General features: G+C 44.8%; 2 protein-coding genes across 6 annotated transcripts in view; both read left to right on the forward strand.

Annotated features, from left to right (window-relative positions):
- Positions 1 to 7,585, forward strand: part of MICU2 (mitochondrial calcium uptake 2) — a 122,001-nt gene extending 114,416 nt beyond the window's left edge. Inside the window, exons 9-12 of the mRNA XM_015852147.2 lie at positions 2,568 to 2,739; positions 3,018 to 3,126; positions 4,008 to 4,165; positions 4,671 to 7,585. Of these exons, the coding sequence (XP_015707633.1) occupies positions 2,568 to 2,739; positions 3,018 to 3,126; positions 4,008 to 4,165; positions 4,671 to 4,775 (544 nt within the window). The 3' untranslated portion in view covers positions 4,776 to 7,585. The remainder of the gene's footprint in view (positions 1 to 2,567; positions 2,740 to 3,017; positions 3,127 to 4,007; positions 4,166 to 4,670) is intronic.
- Positions 7,586 to 12,694: 5,109 nt separating this feature from the next.
- ZDHHC20 (zinc finger DHHC-type palmitoyltransferase 20) overlaps positions 12,695 to 26,434 on the forward strand; it is a 45,996-nt gene continuing 32,256 nt past the window's right edge. For 3 of the 5 annotated variants that reach the window (XM_015852150.2, XM_015852152.2, XM_015852153.2), the window contains exon 1: positions 12,695 to 12,924. In XM_015852150.2, the coding sequence (XP_015707636.1) occupies positions 12,807 to 12,924 (118 nt within the window). In that variant the 5' untranslated portion in view covers positions 12,695 to 12,806. The remainder of the gene's footprint in view (positions 12,925 to 26,434) is intronic. The other 2 variants (XM_015852154.2, XM_015852151.2) reach the window with 2 other exon arrangements.

Below are 26,434 nucleotides of genomic sequence, written 5' to 3' on the forward strand. Positions count from 1 at the left end.
ACATTGCATATTTCAGCTGCTGAATTTGGTATGGCAGGAAACCTTCCCACTGTTGCTTGCCAGGAGCAAGCCTACGTGTTGAAATGCAGGATCGGTTCATTTTTTTCATACCTAAAGAAGTGATTCCTACTCTCCTCCCTACTCTGAGTAGCGCAGTAAGATCACAGAATCACAGAATCACAGAATTGTAGGGGTTGGAAGAGACCTCCAGAGATCATCGAGTCCAACTCCCCTGCCGAAGCAGGCTCCCTACACCACGTCAGATGTGTGGCTGTTGTGCAACCATCGATGCGCAATGACATTACCTGGAAGCAACTGGAGAGGGCAAGATTCCAAGCTTGAAAAAAGGCAGCAGAAACCATGGAAAGATTCAGTGCCTCATTCCCTGTCAGACTGGGAGTGGGTGCAGAATCAAGCATATGTCAGAAATGCCGGAGCCAAATGCTTCCTTTTCCTCTTTGGCTTCCTAGCACCATTCAGCCAGCTGATGTATGTGGCTACACAGACCACTGGCTCCTTCTTCAGCACATAGAAATGCATGGTCACCCAGTCCTGCCCTGTCTGGGTACAGCTTTGGGTGGGTCACTGAGGGTTTTGTGTTTAAGCAGAACCTGCAAATGAAATATTTAGGCATGATGGAGGAACACATCATTTGTCATCACCTGTGGCTACTGACCAGTTACTGACAGAGGGGTGGCTCTCCAAAATGAAGAACTTATCCTATAAAGAACAGACCTTAGACCTATCACAAGATGTATCCACCTTCCACAAAGTCTTGTTTCCCTACATCCACGGCTTAAAAATGTATTTCTGAAAGCAACCTCATTTTCAGCAGCTTCTCCTTCCCCAGACCAAGTGTTCCGTTGACTGCAGTCAAAGATGTGGTTAACTGCTATGTCTTCCAGACAAACTTGAGCCACACATCCCAGATATGCCACTCTCACTTCTGATGGGCACTTCCAAAAAGCAGCAAAGCTCTGTTAGTTTGCCTGCATGGCTTTGCTGCACCCCTCTGGTCGGCAAGACCAGTTCTGCCCAACTGCTCAGCATGAGCAGACAATGGAAGTTTTGAAAAAAGAGGTATGAGGATCACAGTCTTCAAAACAGTGCAGGCAGCTTTTGAAAGGCTGTTAAGGCAATGGTGCTCTGAGAACCCCAGCCAAGAAAACCTTCTGCCCACTATCCTGCTGTCCCGGGGGTACAGCTCTATAGTGACTGCTGTGCGGACCAAAGAAATGCCTGTATAGAATGTGGGACCATAGCATACATATACTCAGTACTACTCTAATAAAACTCCAGCCTGAATCTTAAATTCCCTCCCAGTGTCAGGCTTTCAGTTACCCACATGTCCTGAGCAGTGAAGCATTTGTTGGCCCTTTATTTGCATGTGCAGCTCTAATTATTGGAGAAGAAAATACAAGAGAGAGCTTATGCTGCAGCAGCAGCCTTCAGCTAACCCCTTATAGACTTCACAGAGCTTCAAGCTACTAATTGTCCGAGTGATCTCATTAAAGAACTAAAGATAGCTGTGCAGGCTAAAATGCTTTAATTTCAGGAAAATAATTCAAATCCAGTGAGGCCATGCAAACACTGATGAGCAAATGAGTCTCTGCTGCTCTTTGCTGCCTAGACCCTTAGCTGTCTTCTCCAACTAATTGCTTTGTCCCAATATAGAAGTATTTCATTCCCTCCTGTCAGTAAATTTTGCAACTCATTCCAGAATTCTCTGATTTGGTTATCAACCCAATAATCTATTTTTTTTTTTTAATTTTTTTTTTTTATACTCACTGGGGGGGGGGGGGGGGGAACACATCTGAGCACCTGATGGATCTGTAGGTGTCCCTGTTCATGGCAGGGGTTGGATCAGATGGCCTTTAAGGGTCCTTTCCAACTCTTCCAACAATTCTGTGATTCTGTACCTGCACATTGGTACTTGATTCTCATGCTGCTTTAGCTTTCCTCCCTAACAAATGAGTGTCTTCTAATACTGCTGGTGTTCACAGCATCCTTTTTCAGACAGCTCTTTCCTGAAATACCTGCAACATCATTTTCTGTGCCCTTCTGAACCATCTGCATGCCATCAGTAGTCCCAGTGAGCCCATTCTCTCAGTATTAAAGAACCAATTTGCAGAACTTCTCTTTGCTGTCTGAAGCTTTTGCTTTTAGTTGTCCTTTCATGTAATGATGATTCCAAGGTTCCTCTTTTCTGTCACCGTTGTAATAGTCAGGGCCCCTTCTTTGGAGGTGCTTTCCAACCTTAAATTCCTCTCTTATTAATACGCAATTTCATAAATAACACGTCAGGCCTTTAGCTGCCATGTCCTTTTCCACTCATTCACTACAATGCTGCCTCATCCATCATTTCATTTCATTATCTGCACCTTTTCAAACATTTCTCTCTCACATGAAAACTAAAGACAACGTCTGCACGGTATCTTAGCTCAGGCTTAGGGAACACCCTGCTGGTGTCCCTCCTGAAATGCAGCTGTGGGAACGAGTCTGCTCCCGGGCTGGTATCTGTGGACGGGAGGTGGTGTCTGATGCATATTCACTATTTGTTCTGACAGGTTCATGGAAAATCTGCAAACAGAAGTGCAAGAAATGGAATTCATTCAGTTTTCCAAGGGCTTGAGTGTCATGAGAAAGGAGGACTTTGCAGAGTGGCTGCTGTATTTCACTGACGAGGAAAACAATGAAATTTACTGGCAAAACGTGAAAGATAGATTTGAAGCAGGAGAGGTTGGTACCCGGAGTGTGCTTTGTTTTGCTTCCTTATTTCTGCCTACAGGTTTTCAGGTGAATGTGAGTATCTAGGAATAAAACCAGTTTCCAAATCAGTTATGGCAGCTTTTGAGTTTTATGCAAATAAGAACAATGACAGTTTACTAACTGAGAAATATAAGTACTGACATCAAGCAATCACACACAAACGTTAGGACCACTGGACTTAACAAAACAGATCTAATGCGGTTTGAAAGTACTGTGCAGTATTTATCATCAATTCTTTGATACTCTAGAATATCAGTTTGGAAGAATTCAAGACTTTCTGCAAGTTTACAAACAACCTGGAAGACTTTTCTATTGCCATGCAGATGTTCACGGTAGCCAATCGTCCCGTTAAACGAGGTGAGTGCTCCACAGCTTCACATCTGTGTTTTTAAAAAGAAAATGCACACTTTCCTTACAGAATTTTGTGCAGTGCTACGCAGTCATGGCTATAAAAAACAAAGTATGTTTTAAACCAGAGAACTGAGGGGGAGAAGTTGAGTCTTTCACATAAAACAGGCATCAAGGAGCGATGCAGCAAAAATTTTGTGGAAATAGAAGTGTCTTTTGTCGTGATTCTGAGGTTGTTACGTACTTGTGATACTTGAAAGACAGCTCTCCTCAGTTACTTGAAAACAGTAACAGTTCCAGAGGATGGTTGATGAGACGTTAACATTCATTAACATGAATAGTTGAAAATGAAGAAAACTTGAAAATGAAGAGAGCGTCAAGACAAGATCCTTCTCCTTTTCTTTGTGTTCTGTTCAAAAAGGTGCAGTGCCATCTCTAGATTTATACTTAACATAGAGAGCAGTTAATATCTTTTTAAAGGTAAAATTAAAACTGTATATTTGTGACCTTTTAAAATTGTGGTATATCCTTTTCCAGAAGGATTTCCTACTTAGTTGTATTTAAAAGAAATGTAAAGGAGTCAACTGGACTTACAGAGAAATTGTTGCAAGAGGCAAAGATAAGAGATGGAGTGCTCTTCTTTCTAGTAAGCTTCAGAACTAATCATATTTATGTAATTAGTTATAGACATCATTTGCCTATGAAATCAGAAGCACAATATTGCTGTACTTAACACTTAGTGGGACAACTCTGAATTCTTTACACCATAAAATACTCCAGTTAGGATATCCACAGCGTACTGTGAATTCTACAGAATGCTGCCATTTACATGCTTTGCAATGCCTTTACAAGCTCAGTAATGTAATGATGTAATATTCTGTCTTCACTAGCTGAGTTCAAGAGAGCAGTGAAGGTGGCAACAGGACAGGAGCTCTCAGATAACGTGCTGGATACCATCTTCAAGATTTTTGATCTAGATGGAGATGACTGCCTCAGCCACGGCGAGTTCCTCGGGGTCCTGAAGAAGCGAATTCATCGAGGTTTGAGGGTAAGAAGTTGATGTCATCTGTCATTCCCACTAATCACAGAATGACAGAATTATCAAGGTTGGAAAAGACCTACAGGATCATCTAGTCCAACAACTACCAAGACTTCCCGGCTAAATCATATTCCTCAACAAAACATCCAAACGTTTCTTGAGCACTCCCATGGTCAGTGACTCCACCACCTCCCTGGGCAGTGCATTCCAATGCCTGACTAGCCTTTCCAATACTTGTTTAAGATACTTGTTTTTAAATACCACAGATTATTCTTCTGACTATCTTCTTAGTGTTTGTAGAAGCACAAGTAGAGATAGTGAATGGAAAGAAATTATATTTTAAAATGAAGACTGCTTACTGCTTAAATGTCTGGGAGGGGTGCTGCCATCATTGATAATATATGTTTGAACTCTGGGAACAGCAGCATTGCTTTGCATAGTATGTTTATAATACAGTCTGTGAGTAAGAGTTTTTTTTGTGTAAACACTAAACATGCTCTAATTTAATTAACAGGTACCACAACAGCAAGGCATCCAGGGGTACTGGAAGTGCGTGAAAAGAGAAAGCATTAAAGGAGCAAAAGAATTGTGGAAGCAAAGTGGGAAAAGTCCTTTTTAAAAGCGTCCATTATTGTTGGCTTGCTGTAAATGTTATGTAGGGGTTTTTTGTGTGTCCTGTTTACATAATAGCTGAATCAAAAATACTCTTTTTTACTACAGCTAAACTAAATTAACCCAATATCTAATGCAAACACATATATATATGAGATATATATATATCTAATTCTAGTGGAATTAGTTGGGTTTACAAAATTGTTATCTCATTTGACCTCCCTACAGAAATACTCTTGTTCTAGGGAATAATGTTATTTATTTCTCTGTGGAGTCTAACCCTGCACTGTGACCTTTGGGATGCATAGGATTTAATGGTGGCCACTGGCTGGAACATCCCAATATCATCTCCTGTTGGAACAGCGGTCATCATCTCAGCCAGCCACTAACACAGCAGTTCTCTTTCTCTGGCAAAGACAGAGGTCCAAAAAGGGAAACCACTTGCACACTCCATGCAATTCAAGCTACCTACAAGAAAAAATGAAATCTCATAATGTGCCTCCATTACTGTGAGCTGTTTGTTGCTAGTTCCTGGCACATGGTTCGACCATGTCCAGGGTGGATGTCTGATTTGTCTGCCTTTGTTGATAATAGCTTTAAACTGGAAATATAAGACTGCTGATACAGGCTTTAAAAGTTACATGTTGATCTATGAATGTGCATTGAGACTCTCAGACCTCTTCAACAACCATTATAAACAAGAAGAAAAAGTCCTCACTCTCATTCTATCATGAGCAATGATTGCACCTTGATTTGTAAATATTTTTCTTAGTTATAATGCATAGGATTAATGTGTAACAAATAATTACTTTGCGGTAGTAACAATTGTGGCAGGGAGTGCTGCAGTATCTCAGGAACTCAAGGCTGTAACAGCAGGAATAATAGACCCAACAAAAAATAAACAAATTGTTTATGACTCCAAATTGCAAAGGTAGTCACAAGATGTCCAACAATAAAACAAGCAGACAAAAATATATATATATATGAAAATTAACAAGAACGTTTTTCAACCACAACACAATGTGCTTCTCTGTATACACAGATGTGCATGATACACAAGTTTTTTTTCTTATAGACTCAAGAGCCTGTAATCTCTGGTCCAGATCAGTGTTCCCAGCTGGCCACTGCACACAGGAGACAGACTTTAACACACAGAGCTGTCAGCGTTGTCTGTTTTGTCCATGCTGGGGTGACGGCCTGACTTTTCAAGACAGGTTTGTGATAACAGACTCAAAAGATGGACTGGGTAAAACAACCAAGAAATCTCACTTGCTCTGCAGATCCCATCTAAGGGTTACAGGTAATACATTTGGTATGTCAGTGGCCATCAGGCAAGCTCGTGCTAAGGAGGAGTCCTCCCAGGTCTCAGCACTCTAGAGCGAAGCAACCAAAGCAGCAGCATGCAACCACCTGCTACTCTGTCCTATGCAGCCTTGGAGCTTTAATTTAAATTGTGTGAAAGAGAAAATGCTTTTCTATGTGTGACCTGTAAGTGTGCACACGGAGTCATCCACATGAATAAGAACATGACTGTGGGTGCCCCAAGACCCATCTAGAAAATCAGGTAGCACTGATGGCCAAGGATCCCTCTGCTTCCTCCAGGAACTTCTCAGAAATGCAATAAAATGCAGTAAATGCCACTGCTTCTCCCCCTTAAACTGAAATGGCACTGCTCTGTTGGCAATGAGAAATCAGGCAGCTGTTTTCACTCTGTACTTTTGGAAGCTGTTTATGGTGATGGGAACTATGAGTAAGAGCTGCTGGGAGCAGAGGAGGGGCAGCAGGGCTGGCGTGGACGTACCACAACCAGCTTCACAACACTAAACTTTTTTTTTTTAAAGGACAAAATCAAGCAAGACACTTCTGTATCATAGAAGTGTGTGTGTGTTCCCCTACAGTGGGTGCTGTTTCAGCTGTGATATAGGGGGAAATACAGGGCAGCCTTTTACTTGTTGCTGTTTGTATTTTGGCAGATTGTTTTTGTTTTGGAATGGAGATGATTGTTTAACAACTAATTCTGTGAATTCTTAATAGGTTTTTGATGTTCTGCATTGCTTTTGTGTTTGCTTTTTGTATTGTTTTGTTTACCAATGACACACTTCCTGCAAGCTTTTTGGTTTTCTGTTGGACAAATCAATTCATCTGGCTTTAGTGTATCTCGGAGTTTAATGCCTCATTGCTCATTCGTATCTGGGTTCGTGCAATCAGCAATGTCTGCTTTTGGCAGCAAGTTACTAAAAATGGATCTCAAGTTTTATTTCTTAGCTAAAGATCTGGTGTCCAGCTCAGAGGGAAAAGAAAACAGATTTGCTACTTTTAAAGCAAACGTTGTGTATATAGTAAATGAAATGGAATGATTACTGAGGAATTAAAATGCAATTAAGATTTTCAGAAGAAACTACCCTGAAAGTGCAGCCAGGAAAGAATTCCTCGGAATGCCAGGGAAGGTTTGTCCCTTGAAGAATCAGGCTCTGTGTTTAATCTGTGGCTTATTTCTGTTTGCTTTCACCAAAAAGGATTTGTGAGACAGTCTTAAAATCATTTCTCAGATAAAATATCTTAGACTGAAAGAGCTGTTTACATTAGTGTTTAGACCTACCTTGTCTTATGAGGAATCCATTGTACTTATAATTTTTGCTAACTTCCGTTTAGTAACTGTACGGTATTTGCAAGCTGACTGTCAACATTACTCAGCACAATTTACATAAAGGTCTTACCTTCTGCCAATGTGCCAATCAAGTGTATAAATTACAACTTTTTTAATCTTAGGAATCCTTCCTCTGAACACAAATATACTAAAAATGAAATAAAATTAAATGCAAAAAAAAAAAAAGCTCCCATTTTGCTTTTGAGTGTTATTTGGAATTAAGAAAAAAAAAAAAAATAGAATGGATTACAGAATCACAGAATTATCGAGGTTGGAAAAGACCTACAAGATCATCTAGTCCAACCATCACCAATACTTCCCAGCTAAATCATATCCCTCATCACAACATCCAAACGTTTCTTGAACACTCCCATGGTCGGTGACTCCACCACCTCCCTGGGCAGTGCATTCCAATGCCTGACTACCCTTTCCGAGAAGTAATACTTCCTAATGTCCAGCCTGAATCTCCCCTGGCACAGCTTAAAACCATTCCCTCTAGTTCTATCACTACTATTTTCTAGTTCTATCACTACTACTATTACAAGGTCTCGTAAATTGATGTAATGTATTACAAAAAAATACATGAGATGAGGACTGCCAGGTGAAGGGCTGAAATGGGAACAAATCCAGAAGAGCTAAAGGAAATACTTTAAAATTCTGATCTATAGTCCATACTGAAGCGTAGAGATGGATTAATAAATGTACACTGGAGTTTTAAATACAGTTTTCTTCTCATGGAAGAGTGCCAGCGTGTCTTTTGTCTTCAAGCTTTCCTAATAAACAGTCAGAGCTGGTCAGGAAACTTCCAGTGAAGAAAGAAACCTTCAGTCCTTCTGAACAGACAGTATCTATCCCAGTGAGGTGGTTGTTATTATTGAGATCCACGCTGACCAAGCAACAGCCCCTGTAACACCACTGGGCACAGAGGAAGCATGAGGGCATAAGCCATGGACATAGACACATATTGTTAGCACCAGGCAACCTCAGAAATTCCTCCTAGGGAAACTGAAGATGTTGCCAAACAAGAGGTGGAAAGGAAACCTGAGAGACTTGAGCATGTACAAAATCAATCCACAAACAAGCTTTCAGCTCCCCGCTCATCTACATTCCGAAGGTTTCCTGCTGTCTTTGTTGATTAAACAATTCCTAGTTGGTTCAATAATGTAGAAATTATGCAGCATATGTGGAGACAGATTTCCCATTAGGCTGGTGTTGGCTCAGTTAATAAAGATTTGCTCCATTAACCAGAAGGCTGTGGTGCAGAGCTCTCCTCACAGACCCCAGGAACTGCACTGCAGCTCATGCACACCATCCTCCCAACACCGCCCAACTGTGCACCCACCTGTGTGGTGTCAGAAAGTACACCTCATTCCTTGGAGAGCAAAAGGCTGTGCTTTTTCACACCCAAATGCCTAATTGGAAGCTTGTTCTTTCTTTCTCTGCCCTGGCTGATGGTGGCCTGCCTTTCCTCACAGAATGTCAAATGGGAATCAAATCACATAGTCACTAGGGCTGGAAAAAAAAACACTAAGATCATCCAGTCCAACCATCAGCACATCCCCACTAACTGTGTCCCTCAGCACTACATCTCCACATTTCTTGAACCCCTCCATGGACAGTGGCTCTACCCCCTCCCTGGGCCTGTGCCACTGCCTCACCGCTCCTTATGATAAGAAATTTTTCACAATATCCAAGCTGAACTTCCCCTGGTGCAATTAAAGGGAGCAAGGCTCTGGGAAACTCTGACAAACTTAAAGACTGAAGGCTCTGGGAGTGCACACTCTGCATTTGGCAAAATGTGGGATTCACTTTGGCCTCTCATCAAATGCTCCCAGAAAGGAAAATTTGTGAGAAAGAAGATTCTGTAGTCAAAGCAGAGAAATGTGTGGGATTTCAGACACCGGCAAGTGCCAAAACATCCTCTGAAGAGTTTTTCCTTGTCATAGAATCATGGAATACTTAGAGTTGGAAGGGACCCATAGGGATCATCAAATCCAGCTCCTGGCTCTACACAGGACCACCAACAAATCAGACCATATGTCTGAAGAGAGTTGCTCAGACAGCATGGTGCTGCGACCCGTTCCAGGGCCTGACCACCCTCTGATGAAGAACCTTTTCCTGATCTCCAACCTGACCTTCCCTTGATGCGGCCCCAGGCCATTCTCTTGAGTCCTTCTCCATGAACTGCAGGGGGAGCACAGAAGATGAGCTCCACCTGACTAAACTTGTACTTTGGCAATGCCTTCTCTGTTGATAAGCCTTAACAGATCTGGATTTTTCTTTCAGAATAGTTTTTTAATTATGTGGCATCTTACTGTGTTTTAATCTACTTTGAAATGGCTACTATTAGAAGGAGCAAACATTACTAATAACTGTGTGACTCTTAAATAAGCCACACAAGGTGGTTCCTAAAGCAATGGGAGCTGAGTCACAGGAGAGCTGATTGTATTCCCTGCTGAATGGGAAGGATAGCAAAGTGATCTGCAGCTGGTCTTTGGAAAACGAGACTTCAAAAGAAAAAAGGGCAGTATTTAAATGATAGTTGCTATTGTTACAAGAAGCAAAGCTTTTTTAAATGCCTTTTGAATAAACTATAATTTAGGAGACATGAACATGACTGAACAAAGGATGCTAGGAAAGCAAGGAATAAATCAACACAGCTGAAATTAAATGTTTCAAATGCTGTTTGAGCAAAAGAAGTTCTTTGCAGTTTAGGATTTGACCCAATGCAAACAAGGACAACTAATCACTCACAGTTAATGTATACAGGATTACATGAGTGGCACTGGAATGCAGAGAGCAAGTTCTGGAGCCATCTCCTTTGCTTTTATGCATGTATCAGAAATTAAGCCTAGAGAAATGGATTTATCTATTACCAGGAACAAATGAAAAAGATTCATAATGAGCCACGTTATGACTTTGTATCACAGAATCATAGAATCACTCAGGCTGGAAAAGACCTTAAAGATCGAGTCCAACCACAACCCAACCATAGTACCCTAACTAACAACCCTCTGCTAAATCATGTCCCTGAGCACCACATCCAAACGGTTTTAAACACATCCAGGGATGGTGACTCAACCACCTCCCTGGGCAGCCTATTCCAGTGCTTAACTACCCTTTCTGTAAAGAAGTTTTTCCTGACATCCAACCTTAACCCCCCCAGCACAACTTGAGGCTATTTCCCCTCGTCCTGTCACCTGTGATACAGAAATTTACAGTGCAATAAATTTTTCCCCACCAAGTTGCATGAACTGTGTATTGCAAACAGACCAACAAACCTCTGGAAGACCCCTGTCAGCACAGAGGCTGCAAAGGTACATTTCACTGCTCTCACAGAGATCTTCATGTAGGTAAAGCAGGTGGGCAGCCAGAAAGGGGCTTGTGAAATGGACCAGGGGCACCTGGATTTTGCTTCTTGACACCTGTGGGATGATGTCACATGAGCTGTAGTGCAGTGCTTCAAAGTCAAGCAGACACGCAGTCACTTCTAGCAGAGCTTGCTTCCATTCTGCATAGAATGGAACTCCAATTAAAGAGTTCTTTTCTGCTCAGGAAGTCACAGTAGATACATCCCAGATGGCTCTGAGAAGTAGAAGATGTTATTCCCTGAGCCAAGTGGTCCTTATGCAGTGCAATTCCTCAGGCAGAAGCACACCATCCAGGACAAGCAGCCCTCCCAGCACCTCCCAGCCTTGTCACCTTTGATTCATTTCTACTTCAGTTCCTCTTAGGATGGAAACACTGCACAGAAATGTTGCTGGCAATAGCTGCCCCAAGTGCCAGAGCTCAGGGAGCATTTGAATACTGCTCTCAGACACAGGGTTTGATTTTGGGTCATCCTGCGTGGAACCAGGGATTGGACTCAATGTTCCTTATTGGCCCCTTCCAACTCAGGATATTCTATGAGACTATGATCTAAGAAAGCATCCAACCATTGGTTCAATGTTTCCATTTCCAGTGGCTGTGCTTGGTAAAATGAACAAATGGAGATTTCCGAGTTTGACATCTGAGAGGTATTTTTTGCTAGTTTGGCAGTCACTTTTGCCTCATGCTACTTTTGGCTGCTTTGGGTGGTTATGACTGACACTGCAACATATAACCATCCACAGTGTGTTACCTAATTATCACGTATGGGATTCAAAATTCCTCCCATTTTCCTTAGTTTAGCTGTGAGCTTTTCAACACCAAACAAATATAGGATCACTAAATGTCACTGTGTGCTCTTAACACAGTGTTCACCAGGTAGTCAACATGCCAGACAGTGCCAGGTGGTTCATATGGAAGGGGCATGCTGTGAACATAGAATCATAGAATAATTATGGTTGGAAAAGGCCACTAAGATTGGAGGTTGGACTCAACCATCAACCCATTGCCAACATGCCCAGTAACAACACCACTCACAGCCACATCCACACATTTCCTGGGCACCACCTCCCTGGGCAGCCTGTGCCACTGCCTCACCACTCCTTCTGACAAGAAATTTTTCCTAACATCCAACCTAATATCCAACATAGTTCAGAAAAATTCATTTCTGACATTCCCGTTCCCAATTTTATCCCGTATCTTACAGGATCAACACCAGTTGTTTGATATTCAGTGGCTCAAGCTAATTCGTACCTCATGCAGGCTGACATAACTATGCCCCTTCACCGCTACTGTGACTGCGAAGGTATCATACAGACCCCACACAGCTGCCCCACACCGTGTTCCCAACCGACTCCCTCATCGATCGGTTGCATTTATGTGCTCGTTTTTCGCTCCCAACCAACCTCACGCCGTGAGGAACCGACGTGACCGAGCCCTGCGCCCCACAGCGCCGAGCTGCCGCCGCCAGGTGGTGCCGGAGCGCCGCGGGAGCGGCCGTGAGGGGGCGGCGGGCGGGAACGGGATGGTGGCAGCACCCTGCCCTGGGATGGCGTCCACGTCCTTCCCGGTAGCTGGATGGCGTCGTGCTTTGGATTTAGGATGAGCATAATGCTGATGTCGCAGAACGGAGCTGCGCAGGGTTCAGCTGCTCGAAGTGCCCTGCCGGGAGAGGCGGCGGTTCGCAGGAGCTGGGAGTGAACGGGAGCAGCGCAGCCCACCCGGAGGGATGTCCCACGCTGTGCAGTGACACCGGCCCGGTGCTGCCGTGCAGGCACTGCCCCCTCAACAGCGCAGGACGCCGCCCCGAGCCGAGCTGTGCTGTAGGGTGTCCGCAACCCGGCGGCTGGAGGAGGAGGAGGAGGAGGAGGAGGAGGGCTCAGAGCCGCCCATCTCCCGCCCACTGCGGCCCGCCCAGGCCCTGCCCGCGCCGCCCGGGGCCGGCTCCGCAGCGGCGGCAATTGGTGCAGCCGCCGCCCGAGCAGCGTCGGCGCCGATGCCTCCTGCGGCGGCCGCGGGGGGAAGATGGCGCCGTCCCACGTCCTCAAGTGCTGCCAGAGGGTGCTGGCCTGGGTGCCCGTGGTCTTCATCGCCCTGGTCGTGGCCTGGTCCTACTACGCCTACGTGGTGGAGCTGTGTGTGTGTGAGTGAGGGCACGGAGGACGGGCGGGCTCATAGCCGGGCGGGGGGACCCCGCGCCGCCCTCCTGGGAGCTCTGCCCCGCTCTGCGGCACCGGGAAGTGCCGAGGGGTCACTTTTCCCTCGGGCTTTGGTTCGGAGCGGTGTTGTTCTTTCCCCCTCCCCCCCCCCCCTCCTCCGCCATCCCTCGGCCTCGGGCTGTCCCTGGAGCCGGGTTGACCTGCTGCCTCCTGTCGGAGGGCGGGAAGGGATCCCGGTGGGCTCTGCCCGCTCTGAGGCGCCTGATGGCGGCGGAGCCCCGGGGAGGGCTCGGGGGGCTCTGGAGCTCGGTCGGTATCTGTCCCTCACAGCTGTGGCTGCTCAGGCGGCGTTTCCCCCTCTTTCTATTTCGCTCGAGCCGATCTGGAACTTCCTCGTATACCCGATAACTCCATGCGCGCGTTGAGTTGTATTCCCCCCCTCTTTTAATTAACAGCGCCGGGGTCTGGTGTCACGGAGGTGTAATTAGGATGAAAACATCCTCCCTAAGCGGGATTTGGGGCTTAGGGGTTTGTCGGGCTGCGTCAAGGCTGTGGTGGTTGGGTTCAGCCTCGTGGAAATCTGATTTGTGGTCGGTGTCAGTCAGGATGATATGTACCCTGTTCTGTCTGTGGGAGGAAATTAAGGCTGGTTCGGGAGGATATTCACTCGTTCAGGGGAAATGGAGACGAGCAGGGATGTGCAGCATTCACCAGCACTGCTGGGGCTTGGTAGCAGTGTGGGAAATCTAAGAAACACATCATTTGGTGTTCAGTATTTTAAAGTAAGGAAGGTGGAACTAGAGGTAAAATATACCACAAAAGAGTGAAGAACTGTTTTCAGCTCTGTGCTTAAGTGTGCTTTGGTCCATATACTTCTGTTTCTGTGAAATATTTGCTTTCATAGCTCTGGCTTGAAATAAAGTGCTTGAATATACTTTGGTGAGACTTGTAAAGATGTCTGTGCTTTGGAAATCAGAATTGTGTGTGTGTTTGTTGCAGTGCTTAGTTTTTGGGTAACTTCTGAAACAGCTTTTCTGTTAACATATGTGGTATGGAACGTAGCATAAACATCAAACAAAATGTCATTTGGACATGAAGTAGTAGAAGTATAATTGTAAAGGAATGCTTACCGAGATATTACATGAAATGTTGACATGAAAGCATTGCAAATATGGCATTGCATCCAAATGTGTCAGATTGCTGTGGTTTAGTAGTGTGCTTGTATGAGTAAATAGTACTGTTATTTTGGGGAAATAGGACTTGAAACTATAAACACTTGGAACCAGATTTTAGACAGTCTCTAATGCAGGAGGTTTGGGGCATGGGTTGGAGCGGTGCTGAGGGGGCTGTGCTGAGTTCTAGACTTACATTTTACAGATGTGATATGAAGTCCAACATGACAAAAGGCAGCCCAGGGGTATATTATATATACCAGGGGTATATGTTTCTTCTCATCAATAAAGAACAGAAATTCAAGAGCTAAACTGACTTGCCCAGGGTTGTGCTGGCTCTCTCTGGCTGGGTCCTCCATCTCCCAAGTCCCAGCTCTGTGCCCTAATCACAGTGTGGGTCGGGGCTGGATGCTGCTGAGTAACTTTGTCCAGAGATAAATCTTTGACCCCCATCTAATGGGAGACCTTTGCAGACAGAGAGAAACTGCAGAGTCCTTCCAAGTTCAGCAGGATTTCATTTGTGTGCAAGCAGTTGAGAAGGCTGGCTCCTGTTTATGTGAGAACTTTCACATCTATAAATCTGATTTCTAGACCTCTGGCACTTGCCTGCAAATCAACTTTATTCTCCGTGTCTGCAGATACAGGCTATTAAGACAACGTGGTCATTTAGTAAGATAATTACCTATTGATTTTTACTGCTGTTCTGAGTCCTACAGTTGTTTAGTGTCAAAGTGGCGGCTGGTGACCAAGATTTGTTTTTCTATGGCTTTTTTTCTGATTGATTTAAAAGCCTATTATTCTCACTTTTATGCTTCTGTTGAACTTTATTTATGCATGTGATGAAGATTCATCTCAAGGGACAGGAAAGGTATATTTCAGGCTTTTTATGAGGTTTTTGGTTGTTCTTCCCTTCCCCACTGCTCATCACTTACCCTGTGTTTGAGTTCCAGAATGGAGAGGATTTAGAGAGCAACAGAGTTTTCTGTTTCTCTTGGCAGGTATGTTCGTTTTCTCCCTGTATTCTATATGTTTTATTTTGGTTTGAAAACTACTGCAGTGTGCACTATGGGCTTGCCTTGTCAGCAGGGATAGGGAGGTGATTGTCCCTCTCTACTCAGCTCTTGTGAGGCCCCATCTGAAGTACTGTGTCCAGGTGTGGAGCCCTCAGTACAAAAAAGACATGGAGATTTTGGAAAGGGTCCAGAGGAGGGCCATGAAGATGATCAGGGGGCTGGAGCACCTCCCCTATGAGGACAGGCTGAGGGAGTTGGGTTTGTTCAGCCTGGAGAAGAGAAGGTTGCGGGGTGACCTCATTGCAGCCTTTCAATACCTGAAGGGAACTTACTCCCAGGTGGGGAGTAAACTCTTCAAAAGAGCTGACAATAGCAGGACATGGGGAAATGGTTTTAAGTTAAAAGAGGGAAGATTTAGGTTGGATGTTAGGGGGAAGTTCTTCACTAGGAGAGTGGTTAGGCCCTGGAACAGGCTGCCCAGGGAGGTTGTGGATGCCCCGTCCTTGGAGGTGTTCAAGACCAGGTTGGACGGGGCCCTGGGCAACCTGATCTAGTAAAGGTGTGTGTTTGGTGGCCCTGCTAGGCAGAGGGGTTGGAACTTCATGATCCTTGAGGTCCCTTCCAACCTGGGTCATTCTGTGATTCTGTGATTGCCTTTAATGCGCTGCTAATGAATGAAAGCGGCAGTCTCAGCATATGTGCCCATACAGCAGGTGCAGAAGTGGGGCTTATGACCTGTTGTGCCTCTGGCTGATGAGTGTCAGGGTGAGGGAAAGACAGATGGAAGAATGGAAGTTTTGTAGAGGAGATGAAACAGATCAAGTAAATACTGAGAGTAAAACAGAAGTTCCATCCACACAGGAGTCAATGTTTTTTCCCAGGGTTATTGTTAAAGGTTAGCAAATTGTTGAGATCTGATGCTAGCAAGGAAACAGAAAGAAAGAAAGGCTTTGTTCACCCCAGCTATTTCTTCTGTCCTGTTGTAGTGGGCTTTTTTCCTCAAGTCCCAGCTCATGTACTAATGGTTAAACATGTATTTAGTTAGTAGATCTACTGGGAAGCCAAGATTAATGCGGAAGCATAAAATAGTCTTTAGTAATAAAAGTAAAAAATGGTGTTTTAAAGCTGGGGTTGCTTCCTTTTTCATGGCACTCTTTCAGTTTTGCTTCACTGTACGACTTGCCCCACCCTCCTGCTCTGGGACATTCCCATATTGCTCATTGTTCTGCTGCTGGTGGTTGAGGGCCTTGGCCCTGCTCTGTAATTCACCACCAGCATGTATTTACTTGGTTATGCTGCTTCTTATTACTTACATACTGCCTGTGAGCACCAGGAAGAAATGGTGTGGGTGAGATGAAAGGAGGTTCTCAGTGCGAGCTGTTGTTTTCCTCTATAGAAACTGCCAGCATAGGTGTATTTCTCTGAAGCATCGCTGGGCTGAACTGGTGAATGCTGGCTGTTTCAGCCCACTGCTGCTGTGTAGCCCTGACCCATCTGCTAATCTGGCTACTGACCAGTTGGAAAGATGGTAAAACAGCCATTTCTCACCAAATGTGTGGAAACTGAGGGAACTGTTGTGGAAAAACTCTGTGAACGCACATAGCTGAAGGAAATGGAAAAGGCAGCGTCGCATTCTAGGAGAGTGGTTAGGCCCTGGCACAGACTGCCCAGGGAGGTTGTGGATGCCCCGTCCTTGGAGGTGTTCAAGACCAGGTTGGACGGGGCCCTGGGCAAACCTGATCTAGTAAAGGTGTATGTTTGGTGGCCCTGCCAGGCAGGGGGGTTGGAACTACATGATCCTTGAGGTCCCTTCCAACCCAGGTCATTCTGTGATTCAGGATTTCTTTGAACGCTTTAAATTAGAAAAGCATGAATTAGTGCTTTCTTAGTAGATTGTTTCGTTCTACGTATAACTTGCATGGAGCTCTGTATGCAAGAAAGCACACCTAGAAATACATAGCGGGTGCCGCAAAAAGGCTTTTCATTAGTTTAAAACCACTTATTGTTTTCCTTCTCGTTGTCAAAACATGTTTTGCTTTTAATGTTGCCTTCATAAACAATGGTGGTATTATATCCTTAGTGAATTGAACTGATTCTTCCTGCTTACCGCATCCCCTCAGAAGGTCATGCCCAGTGTGACCGGAGCTCTTCTCATGGGGCTCATTCTCACTTTTGACTTGCCTCTCATTGACTATCTCACCATTCTCCAAACCCTTTTGTAGGTGAGCAGCTGAAATACCAACTAGCTACACCTTGATTAGAAGTCACTGTTCTGATGTACACGGCAGAAGCTGGTGGGTGAAGCCAGGCTGTTTCATGTAGGCACCTATTTTTTGACTCGAATGCTCGCAGAAACAGCAGTTTGCAACTTGGAATTCGTAATTTAATGTTGCACATTTAACTCCTTCTCTGTTGTAATGCAGTAGCCCTTTTAAGCAGGAAGGTAGCTCTGATTTCCCCAAAGCAGGAGAAGCACTCAGTGATGTGTTGTGATGCACCCATTGGAAGAATCTGTTGCATAAACAGAAGGCAGGTAATTCCATCTGCCTCCTCTGGAAGAAATCTCTACTAAAAATGTTAATGCAGCAGTTAATGAGCAGAGCGATGTGGTACAAACAGCAGCAGCTCAGTAACCTGATTTCTGACTGCTGCAACAGGATCGACACTCAGGTACAGCATTGGCAGGGGGTGTGCAAAGCCATCCCATAGGAAGAGGGGTTCCTCTTCAGGAGTGTGAACAGCTGACTAATTAATCACATTAGATAATAATAATAATAATAATAATAATATAATCATTATCAGTAATACTTAGCTGTGCTCGTGTGCCTCTCTTGTGAATTTCAAAGAATAAAAAAGAAAACTGCTGTGGACACACTTAGTTCTGTTGTAGTGCCTTGGCTCAAGCATGCTTGTTGTCATCTTAAGTGAGAGCCTCTTCTCTTGTTATGAATAAGTAGAATTCCTGGTGAGGTGCTCAGGCTGGATACAAATGTATTGGAAAACCAGATGCTTAGCTTGAGCAGAAAGATTATGGACCTTCTTATTTGGTTCTTTGCACTGTGTTGATCCTATTGCTTTATAGGGATGGGCGGACAAGTGCCCTTTATATGGTATGAAATCTGCTCACTTGGCATTCTCCTATTGAAGGGGAAAAAAAAGCACAACAAAAATACCATTCCAAGAGCAGTAGCAGGAGCTCAGCCTGGTTTCTTGGGAAATTGTCTTGTATCTCTGCCTTTCCTCCTCTGCCTGCTCTGTACCTGCCCTAATCTCCCCCTCTACTCTGCCCTGGTGAGGCCTCATCTGGAATACTGTGTCCAGTTCTGGCCTCCCCAGTACAAAAAAGACAGGGATCGCTTGGAAAGAGTCCAGCGAAGGGCCACTAAGATGGTGAAGGGCCTGGAGCATCTCCCCTGTGAGGAGAGACTTAGGGAACTGGGTCTGTTTAGCCTTGAGAAAAGAAGGCTGAGAGGGGACTTGATCCAGGTTTATAAATACCTGAGGTGTGGGAGCCATAGTGGTGAGGCTGGTCTCTTTTCAGTAGTGTGTGGGGACAGGACTAGGGGTAATGGGATGAAAGTACAGCATAGGAAGTTCCACACGAATGTGCGGAAGAACTTCTTTACAGTGAGGGTGACAGCACTGGAACAGGCTGCCCAGGGAGGTGGTGGAGTCTCCTTCTCTGGAGATATTTAAGACCCAACTGGACTCCGACCTGTGTGACGTGGTGTAGGGAGCCTGCTTTGGCAGGGGGGTTGGACTCGATGATCTCTAGAGGTCCCTTCCAACCCCTACAATTCTGTGATTCTAATATCACCCTTTGTGCCGTCACCAAATTGTTTTCTGTGGGGCGTCCTTAATTCCTCCTGTCCTGTGCCAGGAAAGTGAAGAGACCTTTCCACTGCTTCTCCCCCACCCCCAGTCTGCGCAATGCCTCCTGTTGGAACCTCTGACTGTCTCTTCTTATCTGTGCTCAAAATCAAGCTCCTCCTCTGCAGCATATCAAGCATCTGCTTCTCCTTTCTTTCAAAAGACCAAACAGCTCATCTGTTCCTCATTCGCATTCCCTTTTGACTATTAAAGTTGTGTTATGGGTACAAGATTGTCAAAGAGAATCTGCTCACAAGATCATCTGATCATGAGAGCAGCGTGCCTTGCCTCTGCAGTTTCTGTAAAGCTCTCCCTCTGATGCTATATATGGTGCAGCACTGAATTAAATGGGAAACATTGAGCCATTTTGATCATGTGATTTGCAGAGTGATCAGATGTGGTATCACACAGGTTTTCTTGTTTGTGCTTTTTGGGATGTGCATCCCCATGTCTGTCTCCAGTGAGTGAAATTCTTAGAAACAGAAGTAATAATTCAGCTGGAATTAGGCAACCTACTGCTGCAGAGGGAAGGAAAGATAAGTTAGATGCAATGTGTTACCTTGAAAGGAACAAACTTGATCTGTTTGAATGAAGTAGACAAAGTTACTTTATAAGCTGTTTTACGATAGTGTTAAATTCTAAACTGCCATTAAATGCCTCAGCCACAGTCTCTTCTTAGCACGCGTGTGGAGAACACATCACTGTGCTGTTCTTGACAAGCAGTCATTGCTTTCACGTCTGTCAAATTTGGATTAAAAGAGAAGTGTATTTCCACACTGCTGGAATAGATGGTACCTGGGCAGAACTTTCTGTTCTGGTCTGTAACGTGGAATTTTGGAGGGGGAGTTTGTTTATTTAATAATAGCTGGGAAAGGCTGCAAGTTGAGCATAGGCTTTCTGTACAGATCTTGTGGTGTATATTTTTATCATTTTAATGCACTACTTACATTTCACGGTTTTCTCTTTTTCAATATTATTTTTTTTTAAAAGCTCGGGTTCAGCCCATTGATTGCACAAGGGGCTGTTGCTGGCTGTGTTACAAGATGGGTGTCTGCTGGAATAATGCAGTGACTGCTGCACAATGGATGGGCTTGAACATTTTAAATAATTCATAATTTAGACACTTAACCAATTGGCTGCTTCTCTCTTTTGTTTGGCTTTTTCTGTTGACATTCTCAAACTTGGAATGATCCTATTTCTCCAATCTTCCCAAAACACACAGAGCCGCTGGAGAGACTACTTCAGCAAGAAGCTGCTGGGAGAGGGAAAGACATGACTGCAAGCAGAAAATGGGGTCTGGGAGATCTGTGGGGCACATGCAGGGTATAAGCTGTGTGCAGCTGTGCCTCAGCCCCCACCTGCTGTGCCACAGCACTCTCCTCTCTGCATGACTTCTCTCAGTCTTTGGACAAGCAGCTGCACCTCCTGATCCCATCCTGGTTCACATTTCTGTGTAGCTGCTGTGGAAGCCACAGCTTTGAGGGTCTACTCTGCCCTGGTGAGGCCTCATCTGGAATATTGTGTCCAGTTCTGGGCTCCCCAGTACAAAAAAGACAGGGATCGCTTGGAAAGAGTCCAGCGGAGGGCCACTAAGATGATGAAGGGCCTGGAGCATCTCCCCTGTGAGGAGAGACTTAGGGAACTGGGTCTGTTTAGCCTTGAGAAAAGAAGGCTGAGAGGGGACTTGATCCAGGTTTATAAATACCTGAGGTGTGGGAGCCATAGTGGTGAGGCTGGTCTCTTTTCAGTAGTGCGTGGGGACAGGACTAGGGGTAATGGGATGAAACTACAGCATAGGAAGTTCCGCACAAATGTGCGGAAGAACTTCTTTACAGTGAGGGTGACGGAGCACTGGAACAGGCTGCCCAGGGAGGTGGTGGAGTCTCCTTCTCTGGAGATATTTAAGACCCGCCTGGACGCCGACCTGTGCAACGTGGTGTAGGGAGCCTGCTTTGGCAGGGGGGTTGGACTCGATGATCTCTAGAGGTCCCTTCCAACCCCTACAATTCTGTGATTCTGTGAGGGTCTGGGTGTTCTTGAGCATGGTTAGAACGAACTGCTTTTCTGATCTAATTATCCGCAAATTACATAAGCAGTAATTTCTTATTCTTCATAGACATCATTTCTTACACCACTCTCCAGTACTTCACCTGCAAATGTAGATGCTCTTGCAGCTGTGTCACTATATGTGATGTCCTGGAAGGATGACAGCAGAAGTCAGTCTTAGTAGGAGTGATGCATACATCAAACTCCTCACTTGCTTTTTGCTCAGCTGCCTGCCAGTCCTGCTGTGTTCCATCTAGTGCTTTAGCCTGGGAGCCCTGAATGTATCTCTGAAGTGTACTTTGTCCTTTTATCCTGGACGTTTTTTCCATTGCAGTATTTGGTTCTTCTCTTGTATTCCTGTGAGCATTGCTGTTTTTCTTCCTATTTTTTCAAGGAAACATAAGGAAGAAGCTGCAGTCAGGGTTTATCTCAAAGTTATACCTTCCTGAGGTTGAAGTGGGAGTGACATTTTGTTTTGCCAGAACAAGCAGCAAAGCCTCCAGCATTAAAAGATGACAGCATTTGTTATCAGCCAACTTGATGAGCCATACACGGACAGAATCATGGTAAAGATCAACCAAACATCACTGAAAAAAAAAAGAGCTTAAAACTTAATTAGAAGAATCCAGTGACATAATGTGTGTGAATGGTCTGCTTGCTGGACAGTTTGTTTTCACCCATTACTTGAGGAACTTGACAGCAGCAAAATCTTTCTTTCAGAAACCAAGTACTGAATACTTTTTGATGAAGTTTACAAAGAGCTTTTATCCGCAGAGTTTTGCAGTGAGATTTGATCCTAATGTTATTGGAAAGGCTGGCTGCAGGGCCAGAAATTAAGGAAGGAGGCAATTGATGTTGGAAGAACTTGAAGCCAAACGCGGAGATGGATGGATATCTTGCCAGCAAAGCAGAGGCCTACAGTCAGCCCACAGTTCTTTTGCCACTTGGTGACTGTCTAAAGGTTGCAGCAGCTGTGTCAGGAGCTTGTTCTCCCTGCTGGCTGATCCCTCTGCACACAGAATCACAGAATCGTAGGTGTGGGAAGGGGCCTCCAGAGATCATTGAGTCCAACCCCCCTGCCAAAGCAGGCTCCCTACACCACGTCACACAGGTCGGCGTCCAGGCAGGTCTTGAATATCTCCAGAGAAGGAGACTCCACAACTCCCCTGGGCAGCCTGTTCCAGTGCTCCATCACCCTCACTGTAAAGAAGTTCTTCCGCACATTCGTGCGGAACTTCCTATGCTGTACTTTCATCCCATTACCCCTAGTCCTGTCCCCACTCACTACTGAAAAGAGACCAGCCTCACCACTATGGCTCCCACACCTCAGGTATTTATAGACTTGGATCAAGTCCCCTCTCAGCCTTCTTTTCTCAAGGCTAAGCAGATCCAGATCCCTAAGTCTCTCCTCACAGGGGAGATGCTCCAGGCCCTTCACCATCTTAGTGGCCCTCCGCTGGACTCTTTCCAAGCGATCCCTGTCTTTTTTGTACTGGGGAGCCCAGAACTGGACACAATATTCCAGATGAGGCCTCACCAGGGCAGAGTAGAGGGGAAGGATCAGCTCCCTCAACCTTCTGGCCATGCTCTTTTTAATACACCCCAGGATGCCATTGACTTTTTTGCTTCAAGGGCACACTGCTAATACAACTTGATTTTTTTAATTTTTGTTTAACCTTTGATAATGCCTCAGAACTTGTTTGGAATAGTTAAATAAAGACAGCTTCTGTATTTTCTAGAGAACTAGACTGGAAGTAAATGGGTTTCCTAGTAGCAGCCTGAACCATAAGGCACTCAGCAGGTGTAGGGACTGGTAGTTACAGCCACAAAGAGTAGTTTGGGTTTTTTTTTTTCCCAGTAAGAAATTATTACCTTACTTGAAAAATTCTTCTCAGAGAACAAATTTTATGTCGCTGGGTTATATCGTTGACTTTAAACGTAGTGATGGTTTCTAGTATTACCTGCACAGCAACTCATGTTGTGGAGGCCAGCTGCCCAATGCTGGCTGATGCTCTTTTTTTGTCTCTCATGTCATTGTAAGTGTCCTCACAGAATCGCAGGGGTCAGAAGGCACCTAGAGAGATCATCAAGTCTAATCCACTTGTGCTCTTTAACCACAGGACCAAGAGGGGTTACTGCAGGGAGGAAAGGCCATTTCACAGATACACATACTCGAGTGTAGTTTTACAGTGAGCTTGATTTGGCTACCCCAAGTGTCAGTACCCCTCCTTCAAGTGTAAATGTCATTAATTTGTTCCGAGATGTCAGCTCCTTCTGACTTTCCATGTTCTCTCCCATACCCTGTGTGTCAGAAGGAGCACATCAGACTGCCTTGTGCAGCTAATGGCTTTCTTTGTCTTCAAGAAGAAACTAGGCTTTCTTTTGGCTTTATATAATAGCTTGAGGGCAATATTGAGACCAACTTAATGCAGCGCTTCCAAACTGCTGGGCAATAAAGCTGTTACTGTTATGATAAAGTGGGCTTTATTTTGGAGGAAAAATCTGAATGAAGAAAGTCCAGTTATTCTTCTGAGCAGCTCAGAGAGCCGTGCTGAAGTGATGCTGAGGTTTAAAATCAATCAAAATGCAAATAGAATGAGCAATGGCACTGGTGATTAAATAGCTGAAGAAAATCAAGTTGCATTAGATTCCTTTGGGCAATTATGGTAAATTAGAAGTGAATAGAGCTTTTCAGGGAATAGGGCTTTTCAGAGATAACAAATCTGGTGTGTTGCTGTAGCCTGATGCTAATGGTGGATGTTGCTTCCAGAAAAGGCACCGAGTTACTGCAGCTCACAGTGCTGTGTCTCATTGATTCCTGATGTGGCCATGAGTGTAGGGCTGTGAGCTGAAGACTTACTGGCACTTCTTCCTACATGCTAAACAAGTGTAACCTCGAACTTTGAAGTCATTTAAAATATTTAAATGCTGTCAGTAAGAGCCCTTATGAGACCCTTGGTATAAATTGTATTTTAAGGGTATTTTGTAGAGGCAGAGCCAAGGGGTCATGGATAGGATGTTGTGGGTTTCCAGAGGTCGGCTGCCTTTCTGACTGTGTTCTTGAGCTGTGAAAGTGGGGGTGCAGAATTTGCTGTTCCAGAATGTGCAGGAGAAATCTTTTCAGTTGTCAAAGCTTCATTCATTGCTAAATGGGACTTTGTATGTGAGGAGTATTTTGTATCAATTATGCCAATTTCTGCTAGAGCCCCACTTGTATTTATGCATGTATGTTCTGCACCAAAGCTGAAAAAGACCTTGCCTAAGTAAATACCTTTGTTCTTTTGTGATAAGAGAACGTTTCCTGGGCAGCAAGCCCCTGTCCTCCCTAAATTAATTGTTGTAGTTAAAGAATTGTCTTAATATTTTCTTTGCCGTACAACCAATTGTAGCCATGACTGATAGCAAATAGCAAAAGAAGTCTGCAGTGCATCTTGTACCACCATATTTGAAATATCATGTCTTATCTGCCCCATGAGTATTCTCCTTTGAGTCCTGTAGCAGTAAATGTGGTCACACACTAAATTTGGTGGCAAGAGCCAGCACCAGATGAGCGGGCGTGCAGCAAGGTGCAACTTCATAGAGCCCTGCAGCAGAGATGTCCAGCATGTGTCGCACCCGAGATGAGTGCTGCAATAGAGCTCTGTCTGGCATGTCCATGTTGCCTATGTGCAGGCACACAGTGGATTAAAAAAATGTGACCTTCTTTATGATTAGGCATTGCACTGTGGTGAAGCTGTGTCCTAGAACTGCAGATCCTGAGGTGTTTGTTTGTTTGCTTGCTTTACAAATCAATCCAGTGTGTGAAGCTAAAACAACGCTGGGTCTTTGTGACCCAAATTTACACTGAGATTGTTCATTCCAGCTGGTGGCAAGACGTGTAACGCAGCTCCTGACCCCCCGCAGTCCTTCAGCAGGGACCTGCCAAGCGTTTTATTGTGCTGGCTTTTGGCCACGTGGTGCTGTCAGCTCAGTTGTCTTGAGTCATTTGTCTAAAAACAACTCCCTGCTGCTGAGAGAAGGAACACTGGTGGGTGCCTGCCAGGCAGGAAATAAGGAAGAGCTCGGTGTGGAAAGGTCACGGAGCCTTGGGAGAAGTGCAGAGGTGCTACGATCCTCATTCTGTGCCACTGCCCCTCGATCTGTGATGCAAGTGTTTGCTCGAGGAAATTGACTCATCATCTGCCCCAGTTACCTCAGTAAGCAGTAATTCTACCATATCCTTTTGAATGAGGAAGATCTGTATTAGCAATCAGGAATTACGTGATTATAAATCTAAGGTGCGCTTCCAATTAAACTCCTTTCTCTGGAAAGTACAAAATGAGATAACAGAAGCGGTGCTTGCCTTTGCAGGCATGGTAATGCCTCAGGGAAGTTCTGTTGGTTTCAGTCTGCTAACTCCTCTAGTGAAGGAATGCAATTGCACATTTAGAACTTTATTCTGTCCATGGGGAAAGTCAGCCAAAATGTGAAGCTGCTTTTGAGATTCTTGGAGAGGCTGTGACACCCCAAGTGTAACTTCTGCCAGGGGCCACCATGCAGGGAGGAAGGGCACGTAGTGCAGCAGGAGAAAGATCAATCTATTTCCTTTTCTCTATTTCTGCTGTTGGGTTTCTTGGTCTGGAAATCACATACATGGCTCTTGAAGAGTGACTTAGACTAGTAGGAAGAATGGATATGTGATGTGTGAGTTTTGTGGATGGATTTTTTGTTCAGTTTTCCTTCAAGGTTGAGGGCTCTTACCTTGGTAGGTTTCCTTAAAAACGTGTGCGAGGCTTTTGGAAGCTCACACCTCTGTCAGTGTGTGCTCCAAAATGAATCCTTCTGACAAATGGTATCTTTCTCCAGTGCCATTTCTGATGCCGTTTATAACATCCCTATGTCTGCAGGATTGTTTCCTGTGATATTCTGTAGGCTTCCACTCTGTGATTCATGTGCCGTAGGTGAGATGGAAGATAACAGGCAGCAATGCAAGGCTGCACAGAGGCTTAAGGGAGAACTGAAGGAAGAGGCATCTTCACTGCTAAGGGTGATGCTTAACAACTAAATCAAAACTTAGACAACTTTTTCCTGTGCTAAAGTCAAACCTGGAACTTTTGCTGGTCTGCCATGTTGACTAAGTTAAAAAGTACGTTTTAGTACAGCTTATTATAGGCTGGGTTATGTATCTGGGATTAGCATTCTGTAGAAAGATGACTCTCATACTCAGTTCTGCACGCTTCATTTCGCAGTGACCCTGCAGCATGGAGAGCTGCAGTGTGCAAGCTACCTGTGCTGCAGGAGAAACACATTAGGCTGTTTATCCTCAGGCAGATTCCAGCAGCACAGGGATCTGTGTAGGCAGCATCCTTCTCCTCACAGGCAGACTGTCCTGAGCCTCAGTGAGGGCAACTGGG

Source organism: Coturnix japonica, chromosome 1 (genome assembly GCF_001577835.2).
Source record: "Coturnix japonica isolate 7356 chromosome 1, Coturnix japonica 2.1, whole genome shotgun sequence".
In the NCBI taxonomy this organism is placed as follows: Eukaryota; Metazoa; Chordata; class Aves; order Galliformes; family Phasianidae; genus Coturnix; species Coturnix japonica.